The sequence below is a fragment of the Xiphias gladius genome, chromosome 19, assembly GCF_016859285.1.
Source record: "Xiphias gladius isolate SHS-SW01 ecotype Sanya breed wild chromosome 19, ASM1685928v1, whole genome shotgun sequence".
Classification (NCBI taxonomy): domain Eukaryota; kingdom Metazoa; phylum Chordata; class Actinopteri; order Istiophoriformes; family Xiphiidae; genus Xiphias; species Xiphias gladius.
This window is the reverse complement of record NC_053418.1, coordinates 11064345-11085873: the sequence shown is the minus strand read 5'-3', so window position 1 is coordinate 11085873 and position 21529 is coordinate 11064345. Positions and strand designations below refer to the sequence as shown.

The window sequence follows — 21529 nt, the reverse complement described above, 5'->3', positions numbered from 1 at the left end:
AGTTTATACCTGGATTAATGGAAAGCTGGAACACTAAATCACGCTGTGTGCTAATCTGATCCCAGACATACTGCATTCTCATTTGAGATACAAAATGATGCTATCAACAGCAGGAGTGATAATCCACCTGAAGACGCATTTGCAGAGATGGAGGCTTGAAAGAAACAGTGAAAGAGTGATGTGATATACTGTCACAGAAAGAAAGTCTTGAATTAAGAGTCAGATTAACATTATGGCGAGCTTCATGAATAATGCAGCCAACGTTTATTTCCCAAGAAGTCAACTGTCAAACATAGTCCTCTCGCCAAGTCTCCCTGCTCTCCACATTTCATCCACACCAGTAATGATGGATTGCGTTTTAAAGTAAACTAATTAAACGTGAAAAGGAAAATGAATTGTGACAATATTTCATCCCATCAACATCATAATGGTGCAAGTGTCAAGACCATTTCTTGCCATCCAAAAATTAAAAGCATAAATCAAAGGTTATAGAGGCAAAAAAGGAGACTGGGTTTGAAAGTTATTGTTTTAACAGGATGACAAAATCATTAGAATCTAATTTATGACCCCAGGGCAAAGACTTTTCCATGATCTAGTGGTGGCATGTCAGTGTAATATCCCTGTCATCGCTTTTGCCTCATTCATTCAATGGGCACTGGCAGGAAATACTCTCATTTCGATGGCACACTTACTCTGAGTGGAATGAGCAGCTCAGGAGATGTCCATGGTCCTCTCCCCTCTGGCAAAGCTGGTAAATTGGTGTGCTCAAATTCCACAGCAGTACTCACAAACTTAACCATTCTGTGAGGGAAGAAGCAGATAGATGTTCAGGGTATAATTCTGACCGTGATATCTGATTTCCGCATAGCAACATTGTCAGTGATAATTAAATTTTGCAACAAAATGAACTAAACTCGACTCAGTGCAGTTTTTGAGTCCACACCAACAAAGTTTATTTAGCAGTAGTTTTGAAAACCAAAATTAAACAGTACTGGCTCCCTCAGTGGAAAAATACAGTAACTCTCTGATCAACACAACAAAGGAGATGTTACTGAAAAATCAAAACTTACTGACAGTGGAAAATGTGCCATGCAAATTTTATTGCAACCATTTAACAGACAAATTTATTTTATTCTAACCAGTTTGTTGTATTAGTTTGTTTCAAAGGAAACAAGCCCCCAACTGTTCATACTTTAACCAGTGTACTGATGGTTTCACAGGTAACTTTTGGGCCACATTATTTTTTTTTTCCACAGCTCCCTGTGAAAGTAACTGTCACTTCAAATTAGGAAATTTTCATTGCAGCATGTGTGAATAGTTAGCGTAACACATCAGACATGGTTTGAAACACTGTGTGACAACCTGCTGTTTTCTATAGCAGCTCTTCATAGCATCGGACTGCCTACGCACAACACTGAAAAAAATCTATCCGATTCACATTTTGCAGAATAATAAACATTCCTGTCCTTTGGTAAAGATTTGAAATGAGACTACAATATCGGACATAAAAGCTCGAAACACGTGATCCTCCGAGTCAGCCCTCACCTCCCAGCAGTACCTCCCTCAATCTTTGTCTCATCTGCCTTGAAGTTGATATTTTGTAGTGGCGTCACATCTTCCAATAATCCTCCTTAGGATTGGCTGCAGCCCCTCATCTCTCAGCCCTGAAGGTCAACATGTGAGAGGCATCAGTAAAAGAAAATGAACCACGTGAAACACATTGAAGTAACCTCAACTTGAGCTGATAGTAACCTACCTTGGATGGGGGAAAGAGAAACCTTGGTCATCTGAGGCTGACAATTGATTGAAAACCTAAACTAAACATCTTTATAACCCACTGCATACCATTTCCTTTAATATCTTTGCAACAAAAGCTTTTCACCTTATTGTTTACAGGATGGTACTTTCTGGTATTTACAGCCTGAGACCTTTCAACAGTTGAGGCAGTTTATTTACCTGATTTGTTAAGTGGAAACTACAACCCGAAACTCATTCAGATTCAGAAAGATCAGGATCTGGGAGTTTGTTTTCTCTGAGGTACTGAGTCTAAAAATACAGTAAAATCAACTAAAACATTTTATTTTGACGAGTATTGATCAAGCACTGCTGAGTGGAGAGACACATTGCATCTGTTTTGACAGAGATGATATGTTTCTGATAAATATGTTTTGTGCTTTTCTCCTAAATCTTCTGTCAAACAATTGAAACTACTACTACCGACTACTTTTTTTTCTCTACCTAACATTTCTATTTTATTTTCACTTTCTTCTCTCTGTAATTATTTCTGTTCTTCTTTCTGAACTTGTTCTTGAAACATGTCAAAGCTGTCATAAATCATAAATCCTGACCTTAAATTAAATTCCAACTTTCTAACCCAGTAACACTGTGACATTCCACAGTGTGACTGAGACTCTAAAATGTATTCAGCTTATCAGTTATTTCTGGCACAAGCAGCCACCCCCAACTCCCTCTCAATAAATATGGGGTTGACTAAGTTGATATGCCTCGGAGGCATTTTAAATATTCCCCCAAAAATATCTATTCATAAAGCGGGGCAACGTAATTGGGTGATTTATGACCTTTTCACACCATTGGAGCGATTAACTGAAGACATCATTCAGAGCTGTCAATCAAACTGATTGTTCACACGGAAACGAAACACCATGCAGCCAGTAAGGAAGCCAGCTGACTTGAGAATGATGCCTTCAAAAGCCTTTCATTAAAGTGGCCTTTTCAGGTGTGTCACTTGCGTTGTTATTGTGTTAAGATAAAACTTCTATCGAAAAGCTACACTGGCAGAAAGGGAACTAGAATCACAGGCACAGGTAAATCTTTGCACATTCATGCATTCATGTTACCATCTCAAGGGTGACATGGTTTCAGCTGAACGCCATTTCATCCCTGTGCCCTCCTCACTGCCGGTCACAGACCTTGACTATGTTCATAGCTTAATAGCACATCTGGGACACATCTTCACATAAAGCTATCATTACCCCAGATTTAATGATCAGGCGTGATTTGAATTTTTGGTCCTCACAAACACACACCTGCATCTTCAGAGCCTTCCTTGGATAATACCACCAGGAAGAACAAATTGACACTAATTGGCTCATCATGTCAAGTGTGTTCATGCATAAAGCATTTCTTCTTCTGATGCTTAAAAGCGTACCAGCCTTGGAAAAAAGATGAGATTGGAAAGGATTGCATCCTGGATGATATTTAATGTCTTTAATAACACATTTTATTCCAGCCTACAGAGCAATGTCTACTTAATCTTCACTGTCACACACAGTGTTGCTGAATAAGCCGTTAATACCAACCAAGACATATTGGCAGCATAACTATCCAAGAATCTAAGCTTTTTAAAATTTATTTATCAAATATTCTTTGAAATACAACAGTTTATATGTACCTCCTGTATAAAGAGTAATGTTTATCTCCAGTTAAGTCAAATTTCACTGATCTTCATTATATCACTAGTGTCCAATTGGCTTATCAGGGGGCCTTTCCCCCCTTTGGTTCTAAGGGCTTGCTGGCTCTCAGTCTAATTACCAGAGATAATGGAGGATGAAGCTAAATGGCGCTGATGGGGTCCAGCAGAAGGTTATTAGGTGTCCTCATTAGTGCCTGACTGAAGTGAAAGGAGGTTTAAGGTCTTATTTGGATCCTGATGGATGGTGTTCCTCTCAGTCTGTCTTTAAGAGGGTGTGATTCCACAGTGTAGAAAGCTAGGCAGAGGCACAGATAGGGAGAAACATAAAATTGGTGTGTGTGTGTGTGTGTGTGTGTGTGTGTGTGTGTGTGTGTGTGTGTGTGTGTGTGTGTGTGTGTGTGTGTGTGTGTGTGTGTGTGTGTGTGTGTGTGTGTGTGTGCGCGCGTGTGGTAACATCATCCAATCTGGCACGTGATGAGACACGATTCTGCTTGAGTGTCAGAGGAATATGTTCATTTTCTGTATTAGTTACAGTAGGAATGTTTAACGCAGTAAACAAACCTAATGCAGAGATAAATTTGACAGTGCTTCTGACTAACAGCATGATCACAGTACATTGAAGTTGTACTTACATAAATTTGTAAGTGGGTTAACGAAAAGAAAAACAGTAGCACAGTCATCAAAGCAATGTATTTCTGTTTTATTGTATTACTCATAGTTGCTCAGACACGTGTATATACAAATACAGATAATTTTTTGTCGATTTTTTTTTTTTTTTTTTTTTGTTGTTGTTGTTGTTTATATACTGTAAAAGAGCAGGTTGGAAATATTCCCCACTGATGGCAAAGTAGGAGCGGGGTTCAAAGGTGAGGGAAGAAGGACAGCAGGTGGTGTGGTGGAGGTTATATAAGCACGAGAAGAATGGGACAGGACAGGGGCACAAAATGAAGAAGTGACTCATCAGCAAGAGGGGAGCTGACAAAGGGAGGCTTTGCCCGAAGGCACAGAACCTGGATCGATGATGGGCTTTACCCCGCAAAGAATCCAGTTTAGGATTTGGTGGAGGGGGTGAACTAATCCTTGAACTGTACCCAGGACCAACGTATACTGTAGGGACAATTGATTCAGGGTTGTTTAAAAAGGGAGAGAAAGTGAAGGGCCCTGTTGTAGTCTCTTCGACGCCAGCAGCCATTCCATGTCAAAGCACAATGGCAGAAAGCAGCTTGTACACAGACAGGGCTGCCAGGGCAGAGGCTGAAGGGCTAAGGCATGGGAAACACTCTTCTTTGCCAAAGAGGGTCGCCGCTTCCCATTCACTGCGGCAACAGCAAATGAGACACGCACACACACAAACTCAAAGGTCTCACACATTTTTTCACACTGAAAAACGTCCACAAATTGATGTATACACTCCCAAAAGCCTCCCCTTGGGAGAGCAGAGAGAGGATGAATAGTCAGAGAAGACAGACTGCAGCTACATGGGATGAATTCAGTAGATGGGTAAAGAAAGAGTCATTCTTAGGAAACGAAAACCAAAAGTCATTTTTGAACTACAAAAATGATCCACCCCCACTGTAACTTCACAAAAATGGTTTGTGTTATGTACATTTGTCTTCTGTAACTACACAGCTTAATGACATCACTCAAATGGGGATGCAAAAACACACAACACGAAAGTGATCAGAAAATCTAATACGTCTTAAAGAAAAAGAAAATAAGAGCAAAAGAAAACATTCTTTTTAAAACTTTTTTGATTTTTTTTGTTTTGTTTTTTTTTAACGTCATCAAGTTCATGCGCATGCCACATAACGAAATTGGCGAGATCCTTCCGTTAAAAAGCCAACAGTCCACTCATGGCAGATCTTATAGCTGACCGACATGCTTTCAAACACTGAAGGCAAAAAAGTACAAATAAGACGTCCATTAAGTCTTAAGTGTTTCTTTCCAAGGCAGGATCCTTATGTGAAGAGATGGTGAGGATTGGTGACTGGTTTGAAACATGTAACAGGTGAGCCACTTGTTGGCTAATGTCCAGCCTTCTGTACACTGGTAAGTGTACAATTCCCACAGGTTTCCCTTATGTATTAGCTCAAAGTTTCATTAGGCATTGAGGATCAAAGCACACAATGCATTGTTTGAGGACAGTACACACTCCGCAAAACCCAGAGATAATACCGTATTCATTTTTTAGAAAAAGACATAAGAACCAAATTAATACTTTAATATCAAACACTATTTACATCAAGAAGTTTTCCTAATAATAATAGTCATAGTCATCATCATCATAACAATAATAATTATACAGTTTTAACAATGATGTATCTCTTTTTTTTTTTGTCCTCCAGAAAGGTACAAAACAGATACTAACCTAACACTACATGTTTTATGGTTGACTACCTCAGGATACACAGTATCCAGTTTATAAGTTGATCCTCATTTCCCAAGTTAAGGTGTGTACGGAATAAACCATGGTAATAATAGCAATAATGACAAGTAGTAGTATTGATAACTATAAGAGAGTACAATTGAAGCTGGTTTCTGATAAAAGTTTGTAGTGTTAATCTGCTGACAAGCGTCCATTTTGAATCTTATGCGGTGCTCATTCCCTGTGGTGTTATCCTGAAAGTTAGTACCTCATTAAATGGCCTCGTCTCCTATTATCCCCCATAGCTGAGCTGCTATTCCACTATAATAGCATTGTTACCATAGCACAAAAAACAAATGGCAAAAGGCAAAGGCAGTTTTTCTGGGGAAAAAAATGAAAAAAAGGCAGCCAGAAAAATGAAAACAAAGCAAAAACAAAAGAGTGCATGCCTTTTAAGACTGAATGGTACCGAACAATATGTTTGTCATTGAATCAGGTGCTTTTTTTCGGTGAAGTTGCATGGATCTTTAGTTCTTTTGTCTTGTTTTGTTATGTTAGGCACTCTAGTCACACTACCTTTGGCTACCTCCCATTTCTTTCTTTGAGTGTGCATCTCTCTGTTTAATTCTTTCTTTCTCCTTCACTCACCAATTCTCTCAAACCGCAAGGTCATTGGTGCTTTAAAACCCCCCGCGGTTGAAATCTACACCCCCCACCCGAGACCCCCCAAGCCTTCCACCATCTATTTTTAATACCAGAAATAACTCCCCTTGCCATAACATGGGGTCCGCATGCCTGTCATTTTGAACCTCATTAAAGAGTCACTTAAACCAGTACAACTAGGAGCTAAGGGTGGACATGCAATTGCGCCTGCGCTCCTTTTGTTGCTCTATTTCTCTCTGTGTGTCTTTCCAAACCAATCAGGGCCCTATGTCTCATACAAAACCAAGCTCTGAAAGGAAGTCAGTTTCAGCATAGTTAATTCCTCTATCTGTCTGTACTTCTTTGAAAGCAAAGACACAAGCCCCCCCAGTTTGAAAAAGACCTAATAGCTTTCATTATGCTAACTCACCATGTGCATCTGTGGGAGCTGAAGGAAGCTAGCTAAATATCATTATAACACAGTGAATTCCTTTGAATTTAAGTGCTAACATAAACCTGGCTAGACTAAACAGAGCTGTGCATTGCCTTGAATTAAATGGATAGTTTCTCTCTTCACGCAGTGTGTTTTCAACTAATTGGAGCTATGCATCAGTCCTTTAAATGCTGCACTAACTGCTCTAATAAACTGAATGTGAAAACCAGCTAACTATTGTTTGACAAGCATGATTCAAAGCTGTAGTAATCCCTATAGGACAAAGAGGCGAGGAAAAAGTATGGCACTGTGAAGTGAGGTTTTTTTTTTTCAAATGGCTTCCCATGACCCCTGTTATTGTTCTTATTTAAGTGGACTTCAGACAGTACAAAAATACAAAGTTTACAGTGTCTGCAATGTGAAAGACAATGTTTGGAGACACCACTGGCAAAGTAAAATAACTTAATGGTTTAGAAAAAAATAAAGTGTCCAATTTAGATGTGAATCATTTTTAAAACAAATCACTTTAACAATCAATAGTTAAGGAAAAAAGCTGTAGATGCAAATGTTTATGGGAGTGTTAATATTGACTAATACTCAAATGGAACAGACAAGAATTGCTGCACAGCTTAGTAAACATAGCATAAAATGACTGTGACCATTGCCGTGAAATTGTGTGATCAGCTTTCAAAAGATATTGATCCTTGATCTAAATAACAGTCCACACAACGTATCTGGTGAGAAAGTTTCAATTTAGATGTTTTGTGAGTCAGATTGAACCAAATGCTTTGAGAGGTGTTTTGCCGATCACACTCTTCATGAAGGAGGACAAGAAAAAGTTGCCCTATGGTTCCCTAGGTATTATGTTACCTCACTCAATCTCTAAGTGGCTTATCCATCTATACACACTTTATATTCAAGAGAAAATTGGGCACTCTCGTTATACCAGGACAGTCTGAAGATCAGTGGGCTAAGGTGCATGCCATGTACGTATTTCTCAGTGCTGTGGTTTCCAGTCCGACCTCTGCTTAAAACCATTACTCTTCTTTTGTCCTACATCTTCAACTTTCAGCTTTGTACTGCACGTTCTAGTGAAATGGGGGTGCAAAAAGTCTGTTTATCATGACCCAGCAGAGCTTGATCAAAACATTTTCTGAAAGGCTTCTTGAGAGGTCTCGGGATACCTATTTGTGTATGTACAGTCATTTCTAAGACCTAGAATCTTCACTTTCCTACTGTGTAATGCTGCTACTGTATACAACTTTGTAAAAACCCTACTGCTATTGACAGTTAGTGTAGAGGCATTTTTGTATTTGACTCTCTAAGCAGTGTGTGTGTGTGTGTGTGTGTGTGTGTGTGTGTGTGTGTGTGTGTGTGTGTGTGTGTGTGTGTGTGTGTGTGTGTGTGTGTGTGTGTGGATAAACATCAGTGCTGCAATGACATAAACCTGATGTAAAGGGATGTCAAGTCACGGGAAAATAAGAATCACTAAGCATCAAAAAACGAGATTTGGCATCTGAGTTGAAGTTTTAAGAGGGGGGACTGTCTCTCCCCCTTCCAACATCAACTTTTTTCACCCACAGACGGAGAAAGACCACTTAAATATTTTTCTGAAAAAAATAGAGGGTTCCTTGAGAAGCCTGCTCTGATGCCCAATCAAGCAAACACCAACCCAAACCCCTTCCCTGCAGCCCCGGGCAGATTCAGGCCACGCTAGGTGTAAATGCCCTCCAGGACAGAGGGAGGCGCTATAAAGTGAAGAGTGCTGCTAGGCAGACCAGCAACAAAGCCAGGAGTGGACTTGTTTTCTGCAGATGTGGCACAGCATTTGTTTCACTTCGGGAGGGCTCAGCTGGTTCATGACTGGTATCGTCTAAAGGACAGAAAAATAAACAAGGTGAGTTGCTGTTTGAGGTACAGGCTGCTTTTTGCAACAATTCATTACAGACAAAGGATAACATTTTAGAATTAATTAAATCTCATGTTTGTATTGTGATCTACAAAGCTGTAACCTGACAATATTTCTCATTTACTAAAAATAGTAGAGACATCAGTGCATAACTGAAATGTTTGGGCTCCTCTTAAAGTTTCAGTCAGTGTAACAATAACATTTAAAGCTGTAACAGTGAAGTCTGAGTTGCCAGAAGAACTTCAGTTGCTATATAATGTTTCCACTCTCATCCCTGGAAACAATTTTAATTTATCTCTCAGGTGAGGTGCCTGCTGTGTCTGCCTGGCAGTGGAATCAGTATGTGTGAGCAGCCATGTGCCTGCTGCACCATGGGAAATGAGCTGAACCATGCACAGCAAAGGACAGATACACAGAACAGAGGACCGGACAGTTACATAACTACGCAAATGTATGTGTGTGTTTCTGTGTGTGTGTGTGTTTCTGTGTGTGTGTGTGTGTTTCTGTTTCTGTGTGTGTGTGTGTTTCTGTGTTTGTGTTGTAGCGGGTGGAGGGACAGGGTAACAGCAGATGACGGCTGTATGTTTTAATTTCCCTCCCTTGGAGAGAATAATAGGGGGATGAGCCAAAGTAGCATGCAATGTGAGAGGCAGCCATTGAAGATGCAGGCAGGATAGCAAGGCGGATAAATAGGCTGATAGGCAGGCAGGCATCACAAATGTCTTATCTTTGGTAAGTTTGGCCTTGTGTATGTGTTTGTGTCCCATTTAGATGGCAGCTTATAATATCTGATTGTCAGGGTGAGCAGACCACAGCTTTAAATACTGATAATGTGATATATTTCTGATTTCAGAATGTAACATCTAATTCTTGAAATTAAATTGAATTTTGAAAAAAATCTAAACTTTTTAAATAATTTTAATACTACACAAAACATCAGTTTTAAATGACTAGTGTCCTATATTTTAAGAGTTTGTTATATATATATATATATATTTTCCAAGTGAGGAAGTCTTTGTGTTATTGGGGTGAGCTGGTGCTGGGAATGAAACGGCAACATGTGGGTGATGTGTTCCAGTTCAGTGACTGGATTAGACATGTATGAAGACATAAAAATGCTGTTTTCTGAGCACAGAAAAATAATCAATGCTGTGCTACAGAGCCATACAGCAACTCAGTGGAGAGTAAAACAGAAAATTAAAATCTGCCAAATGCATTGTTGCTGTGTGGATGTATGTGTATATGTATATGTATACATATCATTTATTGAGTTTGTGTTTTTACACTGGTCGTATTAATTGAAATACTCAAGTGAGTGGTTCTGATGTATTTTGGTAGAAAAATTTTCGAGCACAGCATGCGGTTGGAAGTCAAATTCTGTGTTGAATTAGTGAAAAGGTTTGGTAACAATGTGAGAATGTGAAACATGCACATCTATGAGAAAATCATATGTACTGTAAACTGACACATCAGCATGCAGTATAAGCCCCCAGTATAATTACATAAACAGCAATTTATAACATGTCAGCAGCAACAGTAACGTAACACCACACTGGTAATCTGGCAAAGAATCAGTTTAAGAGAATCATCAGGCAGGGAGGTGGAAGGACAGAGAGGCTTACAGACAAACGGCATCAAAGGAAAGAGACAGAACAAGAGACACATGTACAGATGTATGGAGGTCATACTGAAGAGAATCAAAAAAGCAGGAAGCCATACTAACCTCTCGGTTCTAATGTATTGTCTACTTTGTCGTTTACATCAAAAACACGGTCATGTACGCCTATAGTTTTCACACAGCTGGCTATAACAGAAAATAGGGAGAATAAGAGATCATTAGAGGTATATGCCAAATAGGTTAGTGACATTTGAAGCCCCCCTCTCAGCCCTGAAATTAAACATCCCAAGCAAAAAAGCTCATGGCAACATTCAGATGAGGTATGAAGTGACCTGAATTTCATTTGATGTGATCATCTATCATCCTTTTCATGAAAAGTAAAAAGTAAAGCAGTTCTGTGATAAATTAAAGGGGTATGTTGGACAGTGAGCAAAAGGTAATTGAGGCGGCAGTGAGGTAACCAGAGAAGTAGACATAAATTGTTTTAATTTTCAATCCCCAAATGTATATTTCAGCAAGCTCTATTACAAAAGCCTTGCATTGCATGCAAACACTTACTTGATGGTCGGACGAAAACTTTGAGCTTCAGGCATGTTTTCCTCCCGTTCTCAGCGATGGTGGAGGCTGAAAAAAAAGCAATAAACATTAGATAAAGATGGTGTTACTATAATACTACATATAGTATCACATGTGAAGTAAACAATAAAAATTAGTTTCCAACTATATCTTTCCTCCATATAAAAGGTCTGCATGAATAGGTTTTTAATAATGAATATATTTTCTTTCCTGTAGTCAACACTTAAAACTGAGATAGTTTATTCGGGAAAAAATAAACTTTCAGATAGTTAATGTTGACTCTTAAGTAGATTTTACAGTGTTAGTCATGGTTCTTGTGGAATAATAGCTAGAAAGTATTTACACATGTGCTAGAGAAATCTCTCTGGGGAAAGTGGAGTGCTTTTCTCACAGTTTAATTGTAGTATTTTAGAATTTACAACTGGCAGCAGCTTAGGAAGGATACGGGAATTTGCATCATTTCGACTTGTTTAAAAAACTGGAAGATATCATGTTGTGCCAATACTTTATATGTATAAATTTATGTATTTTCCTCAATAAAAACCTCAACGCTTTTCAAGAGACACAACGTTCAGACACCAAGGATGTATGTGGTGCATGTACGGATGGTTTGCGGTTGCTGTCGGGAAATGGATCCTTTCCCGTCAAGCCCATGGGGTGCGAATCTCTGAGTGTTAGCAACCATAGTGGTTGTATCACATCCCCTAAAAATATCATGTGGAGACTGTGTGTGTATGCGTGTGTGTGTGGTTAACCACTAATGGCGCTGTGGTGAGGCACCAGGTGCTGTCTCCTGTAGACGAGGATAGGGGTCAAACACATGGCAGTTGGAGCATGGTGGGTGCGTATTGCATGCATTCATCATGGCAGCAAAATATACAGTCGTTTAAAAAATATACGCTGTTGTCTTGTGTCAGGACCTCGTATCAAATAGAGGATAGTGTAGGCTTTTCCCACTCTGGTGACATATTAAAGCTATTTACTGATACTAGTTTTAATTTCTACTTTCCTCTCCAGCTCCAGAGAGACCATAAAGTCCGCTAAGCTGTCTTTCGGGTATTATGTCTTCTGTGGATCATTCCACAGCTGATGCAATGAAGCCAAGCATTTCCAAAGACTATCATTTGGGATCTGTCAACTCCTCTCTAGTGAACCTTTACCTAACCCCTCCCTTCCTTTCCCTCTCTCCCAGCTGTGTCACCCTATCTTCTCGTCTGTCAGCATAGCCATATCCACTCATCAAAGCTCAACTGACTTGCCTTCATCATATTTACAGAATAGCAAATTTGTGCAACACACATGCACACAAGATAAAGATTTTCATATTTTCTTGCATGAGATCCAGATGCCAGTTTCTTATCAAATGCATGCCGCATACTCTTTCGATCATTTTCATTTTGCTAAACCTTCTCAACAGCTCATCAAGCTCTCGCTCTCTATCCATATCAACTCTCGACCTCCCTTTTACCAGTTTAATGTTGTCGCTTCATCAGCTGTTACCTGTTTCTTAGTCATGTGTCAGTGTGCAAGAGAGGTGACTTGAGATCAGATGCTCTTTTTCACAGCTCAGTTCATATTCAGCAGATGCAGGAGGGAAAGAAAGTGGAAGGAACAGAGAAATAAGGCCTTATTATTTCGGTGTGGAGGCAGCCGATGACACACTAATGAACCTTGGCCAACGTTGCTCGCCCACTCAGTCACATATACACACCAGTACCCACACAATTTATGTCACTCTTCTTATTGCTCCACTTCTCTTTTCCACCACTAAGTTATGCTCCCATGTTCAATGTGCACACATACACACACAATCTCCAGATGTCTTATCTTCATCATTGTTGTGGGCAGAGCTGAGTCACAGCCATCGACACCGGCCACTTAACAAAGGCAGCTGATCATGAGAGAAGTATGGCCCTGATGAAAATGGCAAAGAGCATGTGGGAGTCTCTATCATGATGACAGTGTGTGAAGCTGTTGTGATGTTTGGGAATTTGGCCATAACACTCTATCAACCTCCTACACAAACAAAATCATGGACATAAGGCACAAGGGTGAACAGATATCCTGATTGCACATTGATCAAATTAGTTTTAACCGATTATATATATATATATATATATATGGAGTACAGTATTTATGTTTCCTTGAGCTGTTTGCATCAAGTATGAAGCTGCAACAGTTTACAGTATAAATACAGTATATTACATTGACCAGCAAACTTTTATGTTGCTCTGTTAATGTGAGAAAAGTGAACTAAAGGAGTTTAACTGAGCCTGGATGTGGCCACTGTGTTGAAACGCTGTGGATGACTGAGGTGTGTTGCTGAACATTCTTGACTACAAAGGAAAGATTAAGCTTTGGCTCTACATTCCTGTCTTGGTAGCAGCTCTTCATTCCGTGTTTGATGAGGATCCATCTGCCTGGGCCCAAACCATCCACGCCAGCGCCTGTTTATTTTGGATTAACATGCTGCAGAGGGCCGGCTTATTGTTCTTGTAGGCCTTAACATCAACACCTGCTATTCTGGTTCCCCTCAGGCCCACAGCCTCAACCATCAATCCATCCAGCCTGAGCAAGTGGCTGCTTTGAAGGACAGGGACCCTGAAAAGAAGTCCCAGGACGGGGGAGGGGAGGATGGTGGGGGCGAGGTCAGGTTACTCCTTCAAGCCTTGTTCCCTGGCTGGTAATGGCCTGCCCCCTCAGTACACTGCATTATGCATCAGCATTAAGGCAAATGGAATGAAGCAGAATCCAATTACGGAAGAACAAACAGGTGGGCTCAGTGCGGCTTAGGCGCAGTATTGTTTCAATCACAGCCCAAGCCAAGCTTTATTGCAACTGTAATGTTATCTGGAAAACACATTTCCTTTGCCCTTTCAATGGAAGATTCAAAAGCACATTCCAGGCATGACAACATAAAACCACATTTCTGGCATGATTTGATCCAAAAATCAAAGTTTACGTTGGCTAAATACACTACATAATATCATTTTAGGATATTGATTTTTTTATCAATCATTTTGGAGGTGTAATGGCTCAGATGTAAAAGAATACTGCAGGGTGAATCAAGCCAACTGCTACAAGAGGCTTCGTTCATTATTATTTTTTATTTTTTTGTTACATCAAATCCAGTGTCATCTGGGGTCTTCTCATACTTGGTGAACCTTTGCCAAGATATGGACATTTGGCAGTATCAACAAAGCAACAAGGCTTAATGCAGTATTGCAGACTAGCAAGCAATATGGCACAGATGGCTTGATAATCGTTTGTAGAATGAAAGTTTCTGGTTCCCAGTTTTGACACTGTGTTTAAGATTCTCCTGTTTATAGTTCTCCACTACAACATAACTAAGTAATCCACTGAGAATACTTCTTCGGAATGTCCACAAATCTAAACATCCTGTAACAACAAACTGTCAACCTTTTATATGAAACAGTATTTCACTGAAGCATTCCTTCAATTTCAGTTTCAAAGGCCAAGCCCTGCATAGACTTGTATGCCATCATGTGAAAGCGAAACATTAATAGCATCAGGTTAGCATGCCTCTAGTCTGCATCACGTCTCCAGGTGGCTTCAACAACAGTGCTCTAATCCTTCTATCCCTACTTATTTGCAGTTAAACAGAATGCCATGTGATGTTGTTTCCAGCACTGAGCACTCCTAGCTAGCTAATTCTGCCAGCACACTGAAAAGCAGACCAATGGCCTTGTTTTGATTCACTGAGAATACCCATGTGGCTTACACGTACAAACCTAATCAGAGTTTAGATACAGAAGTCCAGGAGTCCGAGTTTACATAAACCGGTGTCTGAGACAGAGAACATACATAGACAAATACACACATGCCATCTTCTACCCATGTTTCCATCTAGCTAAATAGACGGTTTGCAGCCAGAAGACATTTATTCTATTCTTTGCACGGAAATCACTGCTGCAATTCATTAACGTTTGTTTCAGGGTGTGGACTAAGTCAAAGGAGGTCAGTTTTGAACCTAAAACATGGAAGAAAATCTTGAATTCAATTCAGTTTTAGACAGAGAAAGAGAGAGAGAATATTTACATGAGCACTCCAATAGATAATATTGGAGTGGTCATAGCTGCTCCACTGTCCATGACATACAATATGAATTCATATCCACAAAAATGTACATATGCTCTGACACAATTACTGAATGTCCTTTACAAAATGTCCTTCCCACATTCAACCACTGAAAAAGCAGCACACTTTTCTACTAAGAAACCTCAAAAAGAGGGAAAAAATATAATAAAATGATTTGGAACTACAGACAGAGAATGTGTATGTGCATGTGTTTTTGCCTGCCAACACAATATATATGTGTATAAGAAGATGGAAGAGGCTATCCACTGAAGAGGCCCATTAACCAGATGTTACTACAGCGAACACAATAGGAGGGAATGAGGGAGCCGGGAGGAGCAGTGAAAGACGAGGACTTGGATTCAGGCAGTAGAGAGAACATAAACTCTCCCCACAGTGATAGCTGGCCTTTTGCTCTTTCCTTGCATCTTTCAGCTTCCAACTAAAGTGAACCAAAGCCATCCCTCATGCCACTTGCACCGAGGTAACAAGGTTGCAAGCAATGAGGAAAAGATTGCGACAAAGAATAATTTTAGAGGGCGCAGGAGGTTAAAAATGATAATGCCTAATTATGCATTGCACTAGTTTCCTCACACTATTGTATATCAATGCAGTAATGTGGGGATACAATTATTTCCCTTCGCTATTGTGTTAATGTACTTCAAGCATCATCATTTTTTAGAAGACAACATAATGAAATTACTTTGCATTCTTGAAAATGAAAAGCGAGTGATTGAAAGACTGAAAACCCTTGAATTTCATCAACTCATTCATGTCTTCATACTCAAATTACGATAAAGTTGGTGATTTATTGATCTAAGGGGGAGTTCAGCTTTTTAAAGCAGCCCCAGAATGATAAATTGCTGTACATAATAATGTTTCATTACTGCACTTAGTGTATCACATAGAATCATAACATTATTGTTATGGCCTAAGTATCCACCCACTGAATAAAAGAGAAAACTGTGTGTTGATGTGTGTGTACACAAATGTGTGTATTGAAATAGAGGAAGTATGAAAGAGAACAAATAAATGAAGAATAACCAATTAAACATAATGACTAATGCACTGGGTTAATAATATATGTATTAATGGTTTAATGGCCAAGGATAAAATGTCCTTGTCTTTGTGATAATGAATCATAATCAGCTCCTGAAGACGGCTGTTAGATGAAGGAATCATAATAGGCTGAGAGGAACCTCTTGCCCTTTGAATCAAGACCCTCGTCTGCCCTACTTTTCCTGTGATCTCTTGGCTTTTCACAGCCTCTCTGTTTTTTGGTAGACAAAGTGATGACTACTTTATTGGTGGTCAAACTGAAATAACTTGATTAGATACCTTTTTCCCTATTGCCTTGCTTTCTCTGAGGTGTCAACAAGTGCGCTATGACTTGGTCTCATGGTCTATTATTAGCCAGGCCTGGCCAATGGGCTAGCTCATTGTTTGACTGTTTTCATTTTATTTTTAAAAAGGGGACTCTTTAAACTCCAATGAGCTTGTCATGCCAGACCTTTAACAGATTTTATTATTGTGTTAATGTATCTTCTCACAAGCCAGTAGACTAAACTGATTGATTTTTTTTTTTCCATTTTCTGTGTGTTTTTGTGCATATACAGATGGGTGACAAATTGAAGAAACTTCAAAATGAAGTGTCTCAGTAAGGTGTTAGGCAACCATGAGCCAACAGAAGAGCTTTAATGTACATTTGCATTGATTCTAGAAGCTTTGTGAACGTTACTCGATGAATGGGCAAAACATTCTTTCAAATGATATTCCCTCATTTGAGTTTTGATGATGGGTGTGAAGAGGGCTGTCGAGCATGATCCAAAATATCTTATAGGTGTTAAATTGCGTTGATATTTTGTGTAGTAATTGCATATGATTCACATTATTTGCATACTCAACAAACCACTTCGTTACCCCCTCCGCCAGGCCCTGTATGGAAGTATCTGCATTTTCAAGTTTTTCTATTCATAAATTCAGGGGGTTTTTTTTGCCACCAGTCTGTATATGTGCAGCATGCTTGTATCTCGCACATGCAATCTGGAGGGCAAAAAACAAATAGCTGACAGGTATCTGTTGTTAAAGTGAAACAGGGAGGGTTAGTTAGGGATTACTGTCCTAAAATCCAAAGAGAGAGATTAGATCAAAAGGAGAGACAAGAAATGATGTAGTAACCAGGGGAAATGGAGGTGGTGGAATGTCTATCCAAGATTATAATAATGCATTCCAGACAGTGTTCATCTCTGGCTTTTCTGAATGGTTGTTCATGTATGTATATGCATATTGTACATGAGTGCATGTGTATCCATGTATGTGTGTGTAGCTCTCTGTCACAGTACTCCATGTTGTCAGATCATTTCTGAATGCTGATGAAAAGGTTGATTTTTCATGTGAATGGATGACAGGGCTGAGTTATGATGGTGTCCCTATGCAGGCTTTCTGCTTGTACCACAAATGGAACATCACTGGCTCTTTATCATTATTAGCAACCCTCCCATAGCGCTAACAAAATACAGACTGCATACACCATCCCTTGCCTCTATTTTCATTTGTCCATTAATGCCATTTTCCTGCTGCTGCTACTGCCTTCTATCCTATCTCTACTCTTTTCTCCTCTCGAGAGCAGCTGGAAGGTGCATGGTGCATCACAGGATTTATGATCCATCACAATACAACTGAACTCCATGTCTTGGAGAATTTGTTTGAGCTATGTGTGCATGTAGCAGGCCAGTAAAGTTGAAGAGGACCTTATGCCATCTTGTGAAAAAGCCTTATGAATATCAGAAGGTTTTCTTGCTTGTTAGCTTGGTATTTATGATCAATCTTAGTCTTGTGTCATTTTGCACACTCGCCTACAGGCATCTGCAGAACGGAGCCTCACAGAATGTTTTTCTTTTTGTAATCTAACATGGGCAAAATCATTGCCCACCCTCCCCCTTTGGGTTGTGTTGGCCATTTAGCAAGTGTCATTTGAAATCAGGCACAGACTCTCCTTAGGACTCTGCATTACTGTAATGTCCTTCTCTCTTGCAGTGTCAAGAAATATTTATAAAATAACTCCAGCCACAAGTGAGACAGAAAGCTGTTATTGATTGTGTTTCCTGTGAGAAGCAGTTCCAGTCCGTGTAGGTGACCAAGTCAGACGGCAAGAAAACGACATCTTTTCTGCCGCCAATCTGCCATTGCATGATCAAACCAAGTGGTTTCCCATTTACCACACATCTTACACGCCTAAAAACACCATAGCTCTGCTCACTCATCTCTTGCGGTGAGCTACCACTGATATTGGATTTCCGCCCTTTTCAGATTAAAATCACTCAAATACAAGATTGTGGATTGTGTCCATATTAGAAAAACGTGCTTGCATCAGCATTCTGCAAGATGGGTTTCACTCACACCATGAATGCACTGTGAACTCTGACCCAAGAAGTGCTCCCACTGTCCTTGCTTATCCTTTCTTTCTTTCATAGAGACATACACTTCCGAGCTGTAACTCACTCACTGCTAAAACTACATTGCTCTGAACAGCTTGCATATCTTTCCAGCATTAGATTGCACTCTACATCTCCCTGAGTCTCGTAAATTTTACATCTTTAATGTATTCCTCTGTTAATTCTTTCTCTCTCTGTCCCCCTTGTCAATCTGTCTTGTCTTGACCTGTAGAGAAAACACAGCAGGGTGTTGTCTACAAAGGACTGGGCTCCTGAGTGACTGTAGTTTTCTTCTTGTCTTCAATTACCTGCCTTGGACAGAAAGAACAGGCAGACACTAACAAAAATGAAGAATTACGACCTCCATTTGAGTAAATTCTCTTCGTCCTGCTAGCATTGATTAAGCTGTTTCTTTTGTTGAAGCAGATGACAGCTAAATCCTGTCTCCTCTATCTAATTTTATCAGAGATGCAACAAATCAACCTTCGACCCGCATCCAACTCCTAGGGCGAAAAAGCCATTAATGGGCATTTTCTCTGCAGGAATATGAGTCGACATCTTAATTTACATCTACAAACAAGAAAGCTAATCAGTCACGTCACTGACGGCCAATTTTCCATCCCCCATTCCCTCAGGTCATTTGGCTATAGAAAGTTATTAGAGATTAGATTAATATTCTGATATTGTATGTTTATATACAGTAAACGGTCTCTGTTGTTCTGCCTGTAGTTAAACATTGATTACTCTAAATGAGTGAAATGCGTGAAATTTAAAAAAAAATAAAAAAATAAATAATCAGTGAAATAACTATTGCTAACCTCCATGTCCTCATGGAGAGGGACATCTGCCTCAGGACACACTGACATTTCTGTCTAGTGCAGGTGTGAATTACAGTATAGCCAGCTTCAGTGGGTAATGATGCATAAGATTTTCTCTGTTAGCTACGCTACACTACGCATTCGCAGAATGTAGGCAAATGGGCTAGAAGGGCAAAGTCTGACCTCTGACTTTGTGCTGAGCTTAAGATGTAATCATACTGTACCTTATACATTAGAAATGTCTTTGCTATTCTGAAGCTAGCTGTAGTCACTGTTTATGGTCTAAAGTCGACACTGATAAGCAAATTATTTTTAAAATATGACTTATTGTGGACCTCATCTTAATAAAAATTAATAAGTTACTAAATATTTAAAAAATGAAATCAATCAGTCACACATTCATTGTGCGTGATTCATTATTTACACATTTGGCCTGGGGTACTTTTAATTTCTACTCTGTGCACAGTCAGAGATGATAAGATGAACATTTAATGATCCTGATGGCAAAACTGGGTAAATTCAGGTTGTGCACCACAGCAGGTAAGGCCATTCAGAACTTTTGGCTCCCCCACATTCCTAAGTTGTATATGACAATATCGGTAAAATATTCTCATTTCAGTTAAGGCAAAGGAGATCATCTCTTTAATTATCGCTGTAGTAACTTTAGTGTATTGTTCATTCAAGTCACATCACAACCACCAGTGATCATCATAGACTGAAAACTGACATCTACCCTAGACTGGCCTATGTGTATCCATGTAGTGGTACACGTAGAACCAAATCATCTTCAGTGTTCCTAAAAAGATGCCTGAGCCTAGCGCTAGAGTTTAATCCATGTTTACTCACGGCTGCACAGTGCGTACGCATTGATAACTTCCAATTTGACAAGAGTCTTTATTCTCATTAGTAACAATAATGAGACTGGATATCATCACAAGATAGCTGGAAAACCGCTGTCAGTCTTAAGTTAAATATCAGCAAGACTGTTTCATTGTGCATAGACATCCACATCTCAGAAATAGACCTGGATGCATACATTAAAAAGAGCTAAGCAATGCCTTCGCTTCATTAAGCAAGTATGATGTTATCAGACACTGACAAACTACTGGTACTATACAACTGAAAGTGTTCCAGCAAAAGGCTTTGGAGTCCTTTATGATTACAAGAACTACACTAAAGGCTATTGAACCTGCAACAATTTAGCTGCTCCACACAGTCTTTGCTGCAGAAATAACATGCATACAGTCCTGTCAGACTTATTGTTCCTGAACACAGACAATGTTTTTCTATCTTGGGCTCAGCTGTATTTTGTGAGCTCTGACTTTTTTGTAAGCTCTGACTGTGGTTACCCAATATCTCCAACACTGAAAGGTTATTTGTCCCACACTGGACTTTATCTGGATGCTATACTGTACCGAAAGGCACATTTAAAATTCTGAAATATTCAGCATCTTGCTTGAAACCATTTCAGCGGGACAGATGCTTGACAACATGCATCTTTTCACAAAGGGGCTGTTTTTCCCCTCTTACGAGACCACCCCACTGCTTTAGGGTATCATACAAATATAATGTTATTTGCATTTAAGTTTGTAAATATTTTAATGTGCACTCATTAAATGTTCTGCCATGTAGCTGACAGACCAAGCCTGTTTCTATTGTATTGTGTGAGCAATGTCACGAAATGTTTTGTTAAAGCATTAGTCAAAAGAACTTAATAAACTGATAAAATAAATGCCTGAAGGATCACAGAAGGAATATTTTCATCCTCTAATTTAATGGAGTTGTTGTGGGAGAGGAGGAATACCCAGAAAACAAACTACAGGCAAAACCTAACCCACAATTGGAGTTAATTTTGTGTTGTTAAGTAAATGAACTGTGCATGTAAGCATATGGTACACTAGGGAAATTGAACTTAAAAAAAAAAAAAAAATCAGCCTGAAAAGTTTACTCCAATTTAAATGATGATAAGTTGTTGCAGTTGATGCCAAAAAGACCTGCTTCTGGTGTGCAAACAAAGATTAGGGAAGATTTTCCATGGCTGTGGCATTCAGTTTTGCTCTTTTAAAAAGATTAGAGATAAAAGATTAGAGATAATCAAGTCTGAGCCAATGTTTTTTTAATTTATTTTTCACCATCTCAACTCCTGAATATTTATAATAATTGTATGTTAAGCCAAAATGTAATCCCTGAGAAAATTACAGTAATT

General features: G+C 39.4%; 1 protein-coding gene across 1 annotated transcript in view; it reads right to left on the bottom strand.

Annotated features, from left to right (window-relative positions):
• Positions 1–6535: 6535 nt before the first annotated feature.
• efna5b (ephrin-A5b) overlaps positions 6536–21529 on the bottom strand; it is a 91950-nt gene continuing 76956 nt past the window's right edge. The window contains exons 3-5 of the mRNA XM_040154152.1: positions 10959–11024; positions 10506–10586; positions 6536–8746 (exon numbers count right to left, since the gene is read on the bottom strand). Of these exons, the coding sequence (XP_040010086.1) occupies positions 8622–8746; positions 10506–10586; positions 10959–11024 (272 nt within the window). The 3' untranslated portion in view covers positions 6536–8621. The remainder of the gene's footprint in view (positions 8747–10505; positions 10587–10958; positions 11025–21529) is intronic.